The sequence below is a fragment of the Mixophyes fleayi genome, chromosome 1, assembly GCF_038048845.1.
Source record: "Mixophyes fleayi isolate aMixFle1 chromosome 1, aMixFle1.hap1, whole genome shotgun sequence".
NCBI classification, from domain to species: Eukaryota; Metazoa; Chordata; class Amphibia; order Anura; family Limnodynastidae; genus Mixophyes; species Mixophyes fleayi.
In genome coordinates this window covers 46,013,643-46,030,613 of record NC_134402.1, presented here as the reverse complement: position 1 = coordinate 46,030,613, position 16,971 = coordinate 46,013,643, and the positions used below count along the sequence as shown (strand labels likewise).

The 16,971-nt window shown below is 42.2% G+C and overlaps 1 protein-coding gene across 2 annotated transcripts in view; it reads right to left on the bottom strand.

Annotated features, from left to right (window-relative positions):
- Positions 1-16,971, bottom strand: part of LOC142136854 (uncharacterized) — a 358,937-nt gene that overhangs the window by 9,069 nt on the left and 332,897 nt on the right. For both annotated transcript variants that reach the window (XM_075194706.1, XM_075194707.1), the window contains 3 exons: positions 4,964-5,091; positions 788-926; positions 163-242 (listed from right to left, as the gene is read on the bottom strand). In XM_075194706.1, the coding sequence (XP_075050807.1) occupies positions 163-242; positions 788-926; positions 4,964-5,091 (347 nt within the window). The remainder of the gene's footprint in view (positions 1-162; positions 243-787; positions 927-4,963; positions 5,092-16,971) is intronic.

Here is a 16,971-nt window from a genome sequence, read left to right as displayed (position 1 = left end):
TGTAAACAAAGTATTCACCCCCTAAGCTTCATACATTGGTAGTTAATTTATGCCTGGATGCTGAATTCTATAGTGTGATTCTGCTACTACACCCAAGGATACAAGAGGTGACCTTATGGATAGAACAGGTTTAACTTCACATGGGTGTTTCTGGTTTCTTACCTCTCCTCATGGAGCTTTGTAAGGTGTAGAATAAAATTAATTTTTACTTGCATAAAGCACTTCTCAATGTCCCGTGTTGTCTAGATTTCAGAAGACAAGTAGATAAAACAGAATTATAAATGCATTAATTTGTAATATATTTAGCACATTGCCAGTCATAGCTAGCATAATTTCAGTATGCATACATTTATAAGTATAAATGTAAAGTCTGTTTATTAGAAAATGCAACACTGGAATTCAATTTCCTACTTTATTGTAAAGTTCCTATGAAGTTTAAGTCCGTTGAGACATTTGCCAAAGTGCAGTTTTGTAAACCTGGCAGGTTTTTGACCTTTGAGGCAGTTTTATTTTATATTTTCTAAAGGCAAAACTGCCGGAAATCAGATGTTTTTCCACATTACACATGACTGTTCCGCTTTTGTCTGGTGAGTGCTTTCTTTCTCTCTCTCTATACTGAATCTCAAATATGAGAGATTAATGTCTGCACAATGCTATCCTAAGAGTGGCCCAAAAGTAGAGATGACAAGCAAACAAAAACCAGTTTTAAAAAAAATGATCAACATATATGTAACAGCAGTCAATAAAAATATTCTTAAGGGTATGTACAGTACAATCTGGACCTTACGTTTATTATTGATTCTTCCAAAGAATTCCTGTTAAAATTAGGTTCCAGTATGATTTTTTTCAAACTGTACTTTTGGCTTTTATCCATAAATTTTTCCATAGTCTTCATATTGAATGGGCGTTTTTTCTTGCCCAGGTACCTGAAATAATTATTAGAAAAAGATCATAGCACTGTTTCCATACCTCCAAACCATCCTGATTTAGGCGCGAGTACCATATGAGGTCTCTGTACTGCCATCCTGATCAGGACAACTCAGGTAGCAGTGAACGGGTGTGCACGACAATGAAGGGGTTAGGAGGAGAGGAGAGAATAAAGCAGCCTAGCGCTTCAAAAGCCCCCATTGTGGTGTGGCCAAACCCCATCATGTGTGGACAGATCCCTTGTACCGATGCCACCTACCCAAATGTTAGGAGGTATGCTTACTAACCACAGCTACAGACTCTAATTTAACATTACAATGTACTAGACTCTTGGTGCTTACCTTAACCACAGATATAGATGTTTCTTGGGTGTTAACCCTTGGCAGTAATCCCTGAATACTCCAGTATCTCATATTATGAGAAGTAATTCAGATTTTTCGTGTGGACAGCAAATACAATTCAGACCCCAGTCTTCTCCTGGAGATATCCCTGAGCTTGTACATTCCGTTAACTATTGATTTTAATCCCAATGCAGCCACCAGCCACTGGGGTCCATTACTCAGAACTCAAAGTGCACAAATTATTTGCAGCATTCATTACACTATGGAAATGGTCACGCAAACAAGAATAGCTGGAACACTAAGAAACTTCATTTAGTGAGACGTGTTGCAGGACATTTTTCATAGGTGGGATTCTCCTTATCTTAAGCTTTCTCCAAAATGTCATATACAACATTACTGACTATTTTATTATTTATTATCGTTTATTTATGAGGCGCCACAATGGGGTCCGCAGCACCGTACATAGAGTAGGGGACAACAGTACAGGATAACAGTACACAGCATAAAGGCAAAGTGCAATTAGTACAAATAAGGTACAAAAATTACAAACTCAGCAGAGAGCAGGTGCACTGGCAAAGAGGTAAATGTGACCAGTGCACAGAGTGGTAAGGGGGGAGGTAGGGAGGTGCATAATGGGAAAAAGGCAGAACTTGTGCCCAATAGTGTGGGGGCCACAAACAGGATCAGGACAAAGAAAGAGAAGCAAAGGCAAGGGAGAAGAGGGGAGACAGTGGCAGGAGTCTAGTGACGAAGAGGGGGGGGCGGGGTCAAAGATAAACAGGAGGAAGAGGACATAAGGATAGAGAGCCCTGCTCAAGGGAGCTTACAATCTAAAGGTGAGGGGGAGACTGACAGGAGACACAGAGTGGGAAGATAGGGCCGCCGCGGCTCCTAACAGCAATGTAAAGTGTTCACTTGCAAAAAATTTCCCCCTGTCTCTGGCGTCCAGGCCGTCTCCATTATGACCGGGACGTCACTTCCTGTTTTTCGGCCCGACCATTGCCTTAGCAACGGTCGGACGCCGGTCTTTCAGATTAGCATGCCCTGGCAATACAGGGCAGCCGGGCGTTTGCGCTGGGACACATACAGTCTGCGGGCTAATTAATCAATACATCAAACAGTGCCTGGGTATGATTACAGGGCAAAGCCCTGATTGGCTAGCTTTAGTATTTAAGGCAGGGCGTGCTTAGCCTCCCTGCCGGTTATAGCGTGCATTCTGTCTGTTGCTGACCTGCTCCTGTCCTGTTCCTGCTTTGTCCCAGTTTTCCTGTGGATACACTGCTCGTTTACTATTCGACCTCCTGTTCTGACACTATTGCTCTGCTCTTGGATTCTACTGTCGTTCTGGTGACCCTGACCCTTTGGCGTGTTATTTGAGTATTCTACATGCTTCTGACCCCTGACCTCGCCTTACGTCTGACCATCCGTTACCATCTACTCAGTCTCCTCTGGCCTGCCACTGCGGTGTTGTTAACAAACTTACACTACGCTAAGAGTTAAGTCCTGTGGGCATCCGAGTACCTGTGAGCGCATAAAGCTCTATGGGAAGGTGGTTGCTATAGGTGAAGACCTCTGTCATCAGTTCTGTAAGTTTGTTATTAGAACCGCTGTCTAACAATTGCCTGTGTCATTGTAAAAAATTGTATTCTAAATGGGAGCTTCTTTTAGTTTGTTTCTTACTATAAATGCAGATATTGTTTTTACACATTGTGAAAAGCAATATACTTGCAGGAATTCCTTTGTTTTTTCTATACTGTATGTCCCGTGGCAACAGGTTTGGTTACATACTGTCAATCTATAATTTTCTTGTGGTCATTTTCAGATAAAACAATATGGAACCATAGTTCAACTGCACCTATGTGTCTGCTATGCATATACATAGCTGCATTCCTCCCAATCTGCGTTTTGTAGTGTACCCATATAAAATCTTAACACCACCATGTGCAGGATTGAAATCCATCATAGGAAAGTGCATGCTCGAAAGGGTAAGAACATCACATTACAGTCCTGCATAGAATTACATCTGGACCACCCGCTCAATTTCAACTTTTCAATTTTTCTCATGAAATACTGTTCATTGGTGCATCATTTATATATTGATTAAGTCATGAATGAGAGGCATGATCGGGGCTGTATTTGCCACATTTGTACATTTTCATTAATTAATTACATTGCTATTCAGATACATATAAATATAATTTCTTGTATAACATGCAACTTGATGGAGTAAAAGACATTCCAGTGACAGTAATGGTCACAGCCAAATCACCACCTCTCGGATATCTCCTAACCCAGAGACATTGCTTAAGTTCACAGCCTCCGTCCCTTGAAATTCATTTCAAAATCTTGTATCACTAAATGGTATCTTTTTTAGACTTAGATTACACAAATCAGTTGCATTAGTCTGGTTAGCCTATATGAGGATACCGGGTTTAACGTAACCTTCTGGGCCGCACAGCTCGCCTACCCGGTACCTACCACCCAGGCAAATATCCGAAATAACACAAATAAGTTTATTTAACAAAATGGTAGCACAAACCAGCAACAACAGATGTAAATAATAATAACTTGCAACAAATATCACTACAGTTTGGCATAGCCAACATACAGTTGGCTACTTTTCAGGGACTGCTGCCTGTTACTTTCAGGTACTGCTGTCTCTCTCCCCGCAAACGTAGTGGCCCAAAGTAACTGTCACTCCGCTATCGGTGGACACACAGCTCTCCAAGACCTGGAGAGGTAGATCAGGGCACGGCAGTACTCCAGTGACTGATTGTCCCTTTCCTGTCAGGGGGCAGAGATTAATATATCTCGACGCCAGCCTGACCCCAGCTATCACTTTTAAGTGAATGCCAATTTGCTGTCCTCTAGAGCTCTCTTTTAAACCCAGAAATGTCCTCATCAGCAATTCCAGGACGAGCCTGATTGGCCCTTTCCTTTCTTTACCTTTTCACAGGTAAACATACAGACCAGGAGATAGTAGATGAATCATTTCTGATTTAATTAGTAACAGATATTATGTGGCTATACAGGAAATTTTGTTTAAACAGAGATCAGGATCCAGACACCTTTACATTTAAATACACAATGCAGTCCTCTGCCATTAAACAAAGAGCTCTGTCTGTGGGCCTTTTTCTTATGCTAGCACACACAGACCCACAACTAATTGAAGACAGGAAACCCCCTGATGTGATGTCCATTCATACAGGACTGGTGGACAATAACCCCTTTGCTTAGACTGAAACAATAGACTAGTCTGTATGCTAACGATGCAAGCCGGCAGTTATTTTACTACTTTCAAAATAGAATATACACAAGCTTAAATATGACTGAGATATATGGGAAACCAGAGGGCTAGAAAAAGTATATGTTTTTATAGTCCGCAGTTGACAGGTTGAGGTGATATTAATACCTTGTTTTCCCACAACCTACATTCACCAGATCCTCCCATCATAATGAGGAAAATGATGCTTTCCAATGTTTGCACCATCTTTATGGATTATCATATGTCCTTGTCTGTCCAAATGTTCATAAATGCATAGGAATAGGCACAGGGTGTCACAACAGAGGATGCAATGGGATCTGCACCTCCACATTTCTCCGCTTTTGCAAATTACCTTTCCTGGCACTATTTTACAAATATGTATTTTACAAGGCAAGTGGTTACATATTTCTACAGTCATACTCATACTTACCAACTCAGTGCATAAGTCAAATCCTGCTCAATGACTTCTTTCACAAATCCTGATGAAACAATAGCTTCTCCACCCAGATTAATCAGCAAGGTGTTTAGCTCTTTAGTGTATTGTTCTATTGCTTTGTTCTGAAAAATACAATAATTAGCACTGAAAGAAAATCTGATTTGATTTCTTTAACTGCGATATCTGCGATTTAGGTGCAAGTCTGTTGTCTGAAAATATTGTATATACTCGAGTATAAGCTGAGGACCACAGAAAACTGGGAAAACTTATTGACTCGAGTATAAGCAGAGGCGGGGCTTTATCAGCGTAAAAAATGTGCTGAAAAACTCTGCTTATACACAAGTATATACTCGAGTATAAGTCGACCCGAATATAAGCCGAACACCACAGAAAACTGGGGAAACTTATTGACTCGAGTATAAGCCGAGGGGGGGCTTTTTCAGCGTAAAAAATGTGCTGAAATACTCGGCTTATACACGAGTCGAGTATATACAGTACTCTACCACGAAGACAAGAAACAATGGTCAGATCCACGTACTGTATTTACAACAGTTCTTGGGAATACCGTATGTTTACATGGACCCTTATCTTTTTTTAAGAGTTTATTGAGAAGATTATATGTAAAATGCTATACAATAAAAAATGTACAAACCCCGCATATGGAATGTACAGAAAATAACACATTGAAAGAGAAATTAAAGGCAGAGAATTGAGGTGAAGGAAGGATTACTGTAGATTAGAACAGAAAGGGAATATGACCCCAGTATAACAAGCAAAATGGTCACTCATTAAGTGCCAAAGTAAGTTGTGAAGGCCTAAAATGTTTTCATAAGTAGTCCATGGGTCCCATATTTAATCAGATATTTGAGTTTGTATGTTCTCCCCGTGTTTGCGTGGGTTTCACCCCAGAGTACAAAAACATACTGGTAGGTCAATTGGCTTGTGACAAAATCGAGCCTGGAGTGTGTGTTTGTGATAGGGAGTTTAGAATGTAAGCTTGTATGGGGCAGGGACTAATGTAAATGACTCTACAACACTGAGTAGTATTATTGGTTCTATAATAATACCCATGCTTTTACCAAATACACTGATAATGTGGGCAACTTGCACTTTCTTAATTATATAAGTACAGCTAGTAAATTTAATTAAGCTATGGTCTGGAAACAGACTTATTATTGTGGCTTTTTGCTCAGGTTTGGAGATTATTGTTTTTTTTAGAGAAGATGATTCCAGTTACTTAAAAATAATCATTGAGTTCAATCTTTCAGACATTCTAATTCTGCTGATCTAAAGGAAGGTAAAACAAACTCCCAGTGCTAGACAAAAAGCGACAGATTATTTCACAAGACCACCTTTTTGGTGCAGACTGTGAGGATACCCTGGCACCTTAAGATTCACATAGGCGAGAAGAGAAGGACGATACAACTTTATTACAGAAGATAACAACTGTAAAGAACAGCTTATACTACGACAATAATTACAAGTACCTTCACCAAACTCAAAAGGTGACATTATAACTATATATATATATATATATATATATATATATATATATACCGTATTTCCCCATGTATAAGACGCACCCATGTATAAGACGCACCTTAATTTTGAGGCCCAAAATGAAAAAAAAAGATGTATTACATAAAGTACACTGGAGGAGCCTACAATTGTCACAGAGCACACTGGAGCTTGTAATTTGTTGAGATTCACTAGAGCAGCTTACACATTCAGACCAAAATGAGGCAATGAGGCAATGAGCGCTACTGCACAGTCTTGCTGACAAGAGACAAGTCACGTAGACACGCTTGGGGCGTGTTTACGTGACTTGTCTAATGTCAACAAGACTGTGCAGCTTTTGTCAGGGAAACACAGAGGAATCTGCAGCGGCGATCATCGGAACTGTCAGTCACGTGACTGACAGCGCCGAGACTGTGGGAGGCGCCTGCAGGACCTGAAGGTCCTTTTGCAAAGTAACGGTGGACACGCTGGAGCTGATTAGCGGGGACTCCTCACACCAAATGCCGACTTCTTCAATCAGGTAAGTAGCGCTTGCAGTGTATAAGACGCACCTTTTTTTTAGACCCAAAATGTGGGGTAAAAAGGTGCGTCTTATACATGGGGAAATACGGTATATATAAATATAAATATATATATATATATATATATATATATATATATATATATTTACAAATAGAGGGGTTTGGGGTTTACCACAGGCCTCTAAGAGATGAAAAGGCTACTTGGCTGACAGTCTGCAAGTAAAAAGCTGCAAACCAAGTTACATACAGGTGTAGTACTGCAACCAGGATTAGTTATATTCAGGTCTGAGACATACACTATATGGACAAAGTATTTGGCCACACCTGTTAGTTATTGTTAGTTATTGAATTGAGGTGTTTCAATCAGACTCGTTGAGAGAGGTGTATAAAATCAAGCACTTAGCCATGCAATCTCCATTTGTAAACATTTCTGATATAAAATGGGTTGTTCTGAAGAGCTCAGTGACTTTGCATGGTACTGTGATAGGATGCCATCTTTGCAATAAGACAGTTTGTGAAGTTTCATCCTTGCTGGATATTCCACAGTCAACTGTAAGTGATATTATTAGAAAGTGGAAATGTTTAGGAAAAACAGCAACTCCGCCACGAAGCGGATTACCACGTAAAAGCAAAGAGCGGGGTCAACGATTGTTAAGGCGCATGGTGCATAAAAGTTGCCAATGCTCTGCTGATTCTATAGCTGAAGAGTTCTGAACTTCCACTGGTGTTAATGTAAGCACAAAAACTGTCCAGCGAGATCTTAATGGAATGGATTTCCATGGCCGAGCAGCTGAATGCAAGCCTTACATCACCAAGACAAATGCCAAATGACGGATGGAGTGGTGCAAAGCACACAAATACTGGACTGTGAAGCAGTGGAAACGTGTTCTGTGGAGAGACAAATCACGGTTCTCTGTTTGGAAGTCAGCTGGGATGAGTCTGGGTTTGGTGGATGCCGGGAGAACGTTACCTGCCTGACTGCATTATGCCAGCTGTAAAGTATGGTGGAGGAGGGATAATGGTATGGGGCTGCTTTTCAGGCTTTGGGCTAGGCCTCTTATCTCCAGTAAAGGGCAATCTTAATGCTTCAGAATACCAAGTCATTTTGGAAAATGCTTTGCTTCCAACTTTGTGGCAAAAGTTTGGGGAAGGCCATTTTCTATTCCAACATGACTGTGCTCAGTGCACAAAGCAAGGACTACAAAGACATGGATTGATGAGTTTGGTGTGGAAGAACTTGACTGGCCCACACAGAGCCCTGTCCTCAACCCCATTGAACACCTTTGGGATGAACTGGAACGCAGATTGTGAGCCAGGCCTTCTTCCCCAACATCAGAGCCTGACCTCATAAATGCTCTACAGAATGAATGGGCACAAATTCCTACAGAAAAACTCCAACATCTTGTCGAAAGCCTTCCAAGAAAAGTAGAAGCTGTTATCGCTGCAAAAGGGGGACCAACTCCATATTAAAGTAATGATATTGTATTCAAATACATATACAGTCCCTGATGATGTAATGGTCAGGCGTCCAAATACTTTTGTCCATATAATGTATGTGTTACAAGCTGAAGTATAAAATGTGATTTTACAGTTTCTTTTCCACAGCTAACAGAGCTGACAAGGTGTGTCTGCAATCAAGAGGTTATAGAACATCTACAGGGAACTCCTTTTAAAGACAAAGAGGGAGGGTCGACTGTCCGTCAAGCCAAGGTTGTTGGAGGAGTCTCATTGTATTAAAACCTGGGTTATGCATTTGTGTATTACGTCTGATGTCAGCTAGTGGCCGGTGACCAGTAAGGAAATCTAGGATTAGTAAGTGGTAGGTTGCCTGGTGTTATCCTGACGTTTGCTGTTTATTGTGGTGCATCAATAAAAGCATATAATTTGAAGCAAGAAGTTGTCCGAGTGACCAGACATCGGTCACTCGGACAACTTCTTGAGTGATATATATTAGAGATGTTCACTGAACCCCGTGTTCTGATTTTGGATCCCTACATTTTTCTAAAATCCCTTTTTTTCTGGCTGAAATCACATTATTTTGCTTTTTTTACCCTACATTATTATTAACCTCAATAACACTAATTTTAAGTCATTTGCAGTCAATTTGGAGCCATCTCATGGGTCACAATATTATATTCATACAATTTCAAACAAAGACTGCAGTGTCAGTAAAGAAAAGTGGTGCAAGATGGAATTGTCCTTGGATCATGAAATCAGTTATGGTTCATTTGATCGCTCCACCTGTTCCTTGGATAACTGTGGTAATTCTACAGCTAATAGATGCGACAAGAGCTGACCCCTCCCGGGATATGTGCTTTTATCAGACCCAGACCAAACCAGGGTGCCAGACAATCCACTAAAATGAGCCATTGTAATTCACAGCAAAAAGCAACTCATGACTCATCACTGAGCTTCGAATCAGTTCCAATTCTCCAAAAATTATAATATAGTTAGGTACCTTTGACGTAAAGTGCAGATTACAAACACTTTGTGCAATACTGATGAAACAGCAACAAACTGGAAGGTAGTACATATACACGTCTAGTTAGACATCCATGCTTACATTAATTCTGCAAGCAACAATGTTCTTTGTTAATAAAACTGTTGTCTTTATACCGCTCAAAATTTTTTTAAATAATCCTCCACCATTCTTTGGATGTTGATAGTTGATAGTAGGATCAGGTGGAGTTACAGCAGAGGTGTCACTAATTCTGGTCAATTCTTTTACAGTAGACAAGACCAGATGTCAAAATGTTGTGCTGAGTCATCTGCAGCATCAATGGGTGTCTAACATTTTTGCTAAGCACACAACAGTATACATCACATGTAGGTAACATTGGCACACAGCGGTAGCTGAAAGGAAAGGTGGTGCAAGATGGAATTGTCCTTGGGCCCTTCCACCCACCCTTATGTTGGTTCTTAAAAAGGACAAGCACACTTTAACAAACCAAGCACTTCAGCGACAAGGACTGCCACTTTTGAAGCTGATGTGCTTGGTTTGTTTGGGCCCCGACAACACAAGCTAACAATGGCCTTAAGCCACCTAAGGTAACAGTGCTGTTAATTAAATCTACTGTGGCAAGATGTTGTTGTCATCATCCTCATCCTCAACCTCATCAGTTTGTACATCATCCTTACACATTATTAATTCATCATCGCTGGAATCCACTGTTACAGAAGTCTCAGTATTTTTATGTAATTGGTGAGAAAGGCCTTCCTCATGGAACTTGAAGTTCATTTTTATGAACATCATCTTTTCCACATTTTGAGGAAGTAGCCTCCTACACCGATTGCTGACAAGGTTCCCGGCTGTGCTGAAAACTCTTTTCGAGTACAAACTGGAGAGGGGGCAGCTTAGGCAGTGCAAAGCTAGTTGGTACATGGGTCTTCAAATTCCTTGTTTTTTCATCCATCTAGCGCTTACGCAATTAACGTATCGCATTGCGCATGCACTACGCTACTTGCGTAACCTGTAATACAGTAAATTCAGGTTACGCAAGTAGCGTAGCGCATGCGCAATGCGCTACGTTAATTGCGTAAGCGCTAGATACTGTAATATGTGATTTCCCCACTAGCGTGGGAAAATACCATAATACAGTAGTTAGCTCTTACGCAAACGGCGTAAAAGCATTGCGGCTAGGACATCCTACTAGGTAGGAGGTGTTTGCGGCGCCTCAAGTTTTTTTTTTTGGGCAACTTCAATCAAGCCTAAAGAGTCGGGATGTTACAAATATGTGCCCCTTCTGGGCGAAGAGTTCCTGTTGGGAAAGATTCCCTTATGGAGGTATAAATAGCTAGGACTGGGGCAAGCCGGCAAGATGGATTTACAAATACTTAAGGACAGGACCAAGCCATCGAGAAAGAAGACATCATTGGTAAGTATTTGTTTTGGTTTTTTTTAATAAATAGTGGTGGTTAACAAGAGGGTGGCTAGTGTCTTTATTGTGGGGTTTTTATTTTTAATAAATGTATGTGGTTTATAAGAGGGTGTTGTGGCTTTGTAAACTTTTTTCTTTGTGGAACTACAGGGCCCAGCAAGCCAGGGATGTCAGGGCATGTTGGCACTTGTGGTTCTCCAAGTGCCAACATGCCCTGGCTGCCGTGGGTATGCTGGTGCTTGTAGTTATACAAGCACCAGCATGGCCACACTTTTTTTGGCAACCTGGCTGGCTGGGACTTGTAGTTCCACAAACAAAATTGGTGTCAGTTTGTTTTTTTCTACTATTTACCGCCGTATTTCCCTACTACCCACAGCCCAGGGGTAGTAGGAAGAGCCCTAGTGCTATCAGAACTGGGCTGGTTCTTTTTAGGGGGGGGGGCCCGCTCGTTTTTTTCAGCGGACCCCACTCCCTAGGGAATCCAGCCCAGCGCTGAACAGTCTAGGGTTGGTTAGTCATTATGGCAGGGGGACCCCTGCCGCGCGTCCCCCTGCTATAGTGCCGCCAACCCTGGCTGGTTTGCCTAGTGCTGGTAAAGTGAAAATCGGGGGGACCCCACGCAAAATTTTTCCCCGATTTTCACGGGACCAGCACTAGTCAGGCAGCACTAGGGTTAAACATAAATAGCGGGGGGACCCCACGCTTTTTTTTAAAAAAACTTTTATCTGTTCTTTAACATTTTAACAGCTGCCGGAGCTCTGGCAGCTGTATGACAGGTCAGTGTAACAGTGATGTGTTTACAACTCACTGTTACAACACAGGAGAGTTTGCCAAACACAGGAGAGTTAGCTAAACTCGGGAGAGATGACCAGCGATTTTGAACATGAGTGTCAAAATCGCAGCTTGATACATTTCCAGTTTTTTTAAAAAAAAAATCGCGATTTGCCGCGATTTAAACATGCTGGCAAACTCGCACTTTGATACATTTACCCCCAGATGTTAAAATGTTGTGCTTGATCATCTGCATCATCCCTGAGTCTCTTGGGAAAGCTAAGATTTTTCCTAGCAGCAGTTGAGTGAGAAACTGAAGGAGGAGACACCATCCTGTCACATCACACTTGAGCTGTCATCTTGCTCACCAGGAGCTCCTTGCATCACTTCAGATCTGGGTCAGTTGGAAACAAAGAGAAGACAGAATCTTAAACTGAGGATCAAGCACAATCGACAAAATGTAGTGATCCGATTTCAATATTTTGATAACTCTTGGATCCTGGCGAAGCGAATAAAGTACTTGATCTACAAGTCCGACATGCTTAGCGTAATTTTTTTGTTTAATCTGCTCCTTCAGTTTCTCAACCTGCTTTTCCAAAAGTCAAATTAAGGGAATCACTTTGCTCAAGCTAGCAGTGTCTGAACTTACTTCACAGGTGACTACTTTGAATGGTTTCAGCACCTTGCTCAACACGGAAATAATTCTCCACTGCGCTTGAGTAAAATACATCCCCATCCTTTCCCAATGTCATGACTTGTGGAATAAGCGTGGATGACATTTCGCTGTTCCTCCATCCGCAGAAGCATATACAGGGTGGAATTCCACCTTGTTACCACCTCTTGCTTCAGTTGGTGGCAGAGCAACTTAAATTGCTCTTGTAGATGTTGCAGTCTCCTACATGCTGTTGCCGAATGCCAGAAATGTCCAGATATTTTACGGGCCACAGACAGCATCTCCTGCACGTCCATGTCATTTTTTAAAAAGCTCGGCACCACCGAGTTTATTGTATGAGCAAAACGGGGAATGTGATAGAATTCACCCAGCTGTAATGCTCTCACAATATTGGTGGTTGGTGGTTGTTATCAGAAATGACATATCTTGAGGAGAGTCCAAGCGGGATAAGCCATGTTGCAATGACATCCCTTAGTTTTTGTAACAGATTGTCAGCTATATGCCTCTTAGTGAAGCCGGTGATACACAGAGTAGCCTGCCTCTGAAAAATGTGACGTACATGGGTACATGCTGCTGCTGTTCCTGCTTGTGAAGGCTAATCACCACTGGGTTAGTGGACTGTCACAGTCATATAATCTTTAGTTTGCCCAGTTCCGCTTGTCCACATATCTGTGGTTAAGAGTACAGTGGGTAGAATGTAATTATGTAGCCCAATAATTAAATTTTTACGAACCTTCTGGTAGAGGTAAGGAATAGCTTTTCTAGTAAAATGGTGTTGTGATGGAATTTGATAATGGGGACACAAGACCTCAAGTAACTGTCTAAAACCAGCTGCATTAATAGTGGATATTGGACAGAGATCTAATACTAGCATAGTTGCCATGGTGTCTGTGATCCACTTTGCAACTGGGTGACAGCTTTCATACTTGCTTCCTCTTGCAAGGGATCGTTTAACAGTCAATTGTTGTAAACTACTAGTAATCTTCTTCTTGGTCTGCTTCTGGGATGAAGATTCACCCCCAGCAGCAGCAGCAGTGTGACTAATGCTCAAGAATTCTTCTGAGGAATCCAGAATAGTTGAGGAGTCATCTATCCTTAGTAACTTGATGGACTAACTCCGATTGCTACTGAGGATATTGATGAGGACGATGTTGTGGGTGTAGATTGCAGGTGTCTGGATCTAGCTGAGAGAAGGGACCTAGCTGATGATGGACTGCTTGTTGTTATTTTATTAGCATAAGTTTCCAATTTTCCCAACAGCTTGCCATGAACTCGCTTCAAATGGCCTAACATGGAAGAGGTTCCTAGATGGTTAAGGTCCCTACCTCTACTGACTGTGGCTTTACAAACGCTACAAATGGCTAGACAACTTTTGTTAGGATTTGGGTAAAAATAATTGCACACATAAGAAGTGGATTTTTTGGCCTTATGCCCAGACATGACAATGGCCTTCTTCTTATCACGTGTAAGAACTGCTTCCACCGGTGCAGGACTTACACAAACAACATCATCCTCATTAACATCCTCATTAGTGCCCTCGTCCTCAATTTGTGTATCACCGGTTACACTTGGTCTGTTCATGCACACATCTGCAGAAATACTGAAAGGGGCCATCTTTATGGGCACACTATCAGACAGGTCAGGATTACACATAGCACTTGTGGATAGATTCTTATCAGGGATTTGTGTCATTTCTGAATCTGAATGTTATGGCAACCAGTGCGGCATAAATTTGTAGATCATTAGTGGATGAGATCTTCACCTTTAGCAGCCACCTTTACTGTAGAGACTGGTTATGCTCACAGGTACTCGGATGCCCCAGGACTTACGCTCAGTGTAGTACTAATTTATGTTCACACGGCAGCGCACATGTACAGGAGGTAATACACGGAGTAGAGACAGGACAGAGATATGCGGACTGGACTGAGCAACGGATGTCAGGTACAAGCAGGATCAGGGTCACAGGCAACGATCCAGAGTCTGGGTACAAGCAATAGGTCAGTGTCACAGGCAAATGGTTTAGAGTCCAGGAACAGACGGAGGTCATACACAGAGAAAGCAATCCAAAATTCAACACCAATATAGCACAGGAGCAGGCAGCAGTACTGAGACAAAACACTATAACCAGCAGTGATGTTCAGTCCTCACTGCCTTAAATAGTACAGTGCTCCTAGCACTTGCATAATTAATTACTGGTACTGCAACCAATGAGAGAGCAGAGTGCCCAGCAGAGTTCCTAACACTAATCAGCCATAATTGGCTAAGACTTCACAGCCCTGCGCGCGTGCGCCTGGCTGTTTGACAGCTGGCCGGGCTCGGCGGCAGGGAGCTGCAGCGTCCCAGTTGTTGCCTAGGCAACCGGGACTAAGGAACTGGTAGTGACACCCCAGTCATCATGGCAACGGCCGGGACGCCACCAGCAGGGGAGAGAGAGTCGTGACAGTGCCCGCGGCTGCTGACACTGAACATACATTTTTCTCTAATGCCTTACTGTTTTCTTGCAGCTCGGCTGCTACACGTAAAAGTATTTGGACACCACTTTTAGAGTCTGAATGACCAGGTCTTGCTTGGTCATGACTGACCTTACAAGAAGATGCCTCGGTGACAGTTGTAGAACTAGCACTCATAGAGAAAGACAAAGACCTTATTCTTTCCATGCCACTGCGTGTGTAGAATGGCATGTTGGCAATTTAATTTTTTTCTGCAGATAACTTACATTTTTGTTTCCGTGACTTAAAAACACTATGCACTTTAACATAGGCTTTAACAGATGACGTAGAGGGATTACTATCATCATGACTGGTGCCAGCAGCTGCTGGTGCTCTTGGTCTTTTGTGTACTGCTGTGAATCCATTTTTATAACACAGTACAATGTGACTGCAGATTTAGAAGACCAAGGGCTAGATTTACCAAAGGGCAGTTTGCTCAAACCACCGCTTTTTGGCTAGTTTTCCGGCGGTTTTGAAAGACCAAGCCTGCCAGACCTATTATTCTATTTCAGCAATGACAAATAGCAATGGAGCTCTCCTCTTTGTATATTACCTATATAACACAATACAATGTGCCTGCAGATTTAGAAGACCAAGCCTGCCAGACCTATTATTTGTAAATCAGCAATGACAATTAGCAATGGAGCTCTCCAGAATGTCACTGAAGACTTTGAAGAACACTGCTACCCCTCCTCTTTCTTTTTCCTATGACGCTGCCCAACTGCACTAGAGACTGCCAAAATCTGTGCTACCCATTCTGTGTCCCTCTGTGAAATGGCACTGGATTTCCGCGGAGTGCGGTACTTATATAATAAAAAACTCGCGATATCTGAGATTTGACAACGTAACGATGACGTTTAGCTTCATTTTCAATTCCGAGAGCGCGCGAAAGTACCGAGCCGAGCCGGCTCAGTACTCGGATCTGCTAAGTTCGGGTGTATTCGCCTCTCTAATATATAAATATATATATGTGGCAATAGCCCGCTACTGCTGAAGCACAAGCGAACAACTTCTTCCTTTTTATGTAGTTTTATTGTCAGGATGGTAAATGTTTTGACACGGTACAGATTTCACAGCAGTTCTTGGAGACCCTAAACGCTAGCTAGACAAAGACCAGCTCTCTCAAGACCAGCCAGCTTCCCCAGCGTTGGTCTCCCTGAACAAATGATACAAACAAGCTTTTATACCTGATACTCCTCCCCCAGCCTTAGCTTGATGGACGGGTGACACACCCACCTTCTCTTTAAGAGGAAACACCCATCACTGGCTCTGTTTGCACTAACAGACACACCCTGTCTGTTTGCTGAGAGGAAGGAGCTTTCAAATCATGTAAGTTAACCGAACTTTAAACTTTACATAAGTCTTTACCTGGTTTAACCTCAATCTAGGTGCATAACTGTGCCAATGTTTTATTCTGCTTGTATGTTTTCTCTGCATCTTGACAGATAAATGCCTCCCTTTGTTACATATTCCTCCCCATAGCGTCTCCAAGTAGGGGGACGCGCACTTCGCGAGGAGCGCATAGTTTCGTGACAATGCATCTGCATTCTTATGCAGAATCCCAGGTCTATGTTCTACTGAGAACTTGAAAGGTTGCAGTGCCAAGAACCAGCGGGTTACCTTGGCATTTACCTCCCGGTTGTTCTGCATCCATCTCAGTGGTGCATGATCTGTTATTAAGGTGAATTCTCTGCCTAGGAGATAATAGCGCAAAGCTTCTGTAGCCCATTTTATGGCGAGACATTCTTTCTCCACAGTGGCATATTTTTGTTCCCTTGGAAGCAACTTACGACTTAGGTACAGGACAGGATTTTCTACTCCATTCTTCTCCTTTGACAAGACTGCACCTAAGCCAACACCAGAAGCGACAGTTTCGAGGAAGAACCTCCGGGTAAAATCCGGTGCCTGTAGAACTGGAGAGGATCAAAGAGCTAACCGAAGATCAGACCAGGCGGTTTCTGCAGAGTCAGACCAGGTTAATCTATCTGGACAACTTTTTTTTAACATGTCCGTAAGTGGAGCAGCTCTAGTGGCTTACAAACCGCCTATAGTAACCTACTAAGCCTAAAAAGATTCTTAACTGCGACTTTTTTTCTGGTCTTGCCCAATTTTTGACTACCTCCACATTGTCTAGCTGGGGTTTTACACGCCC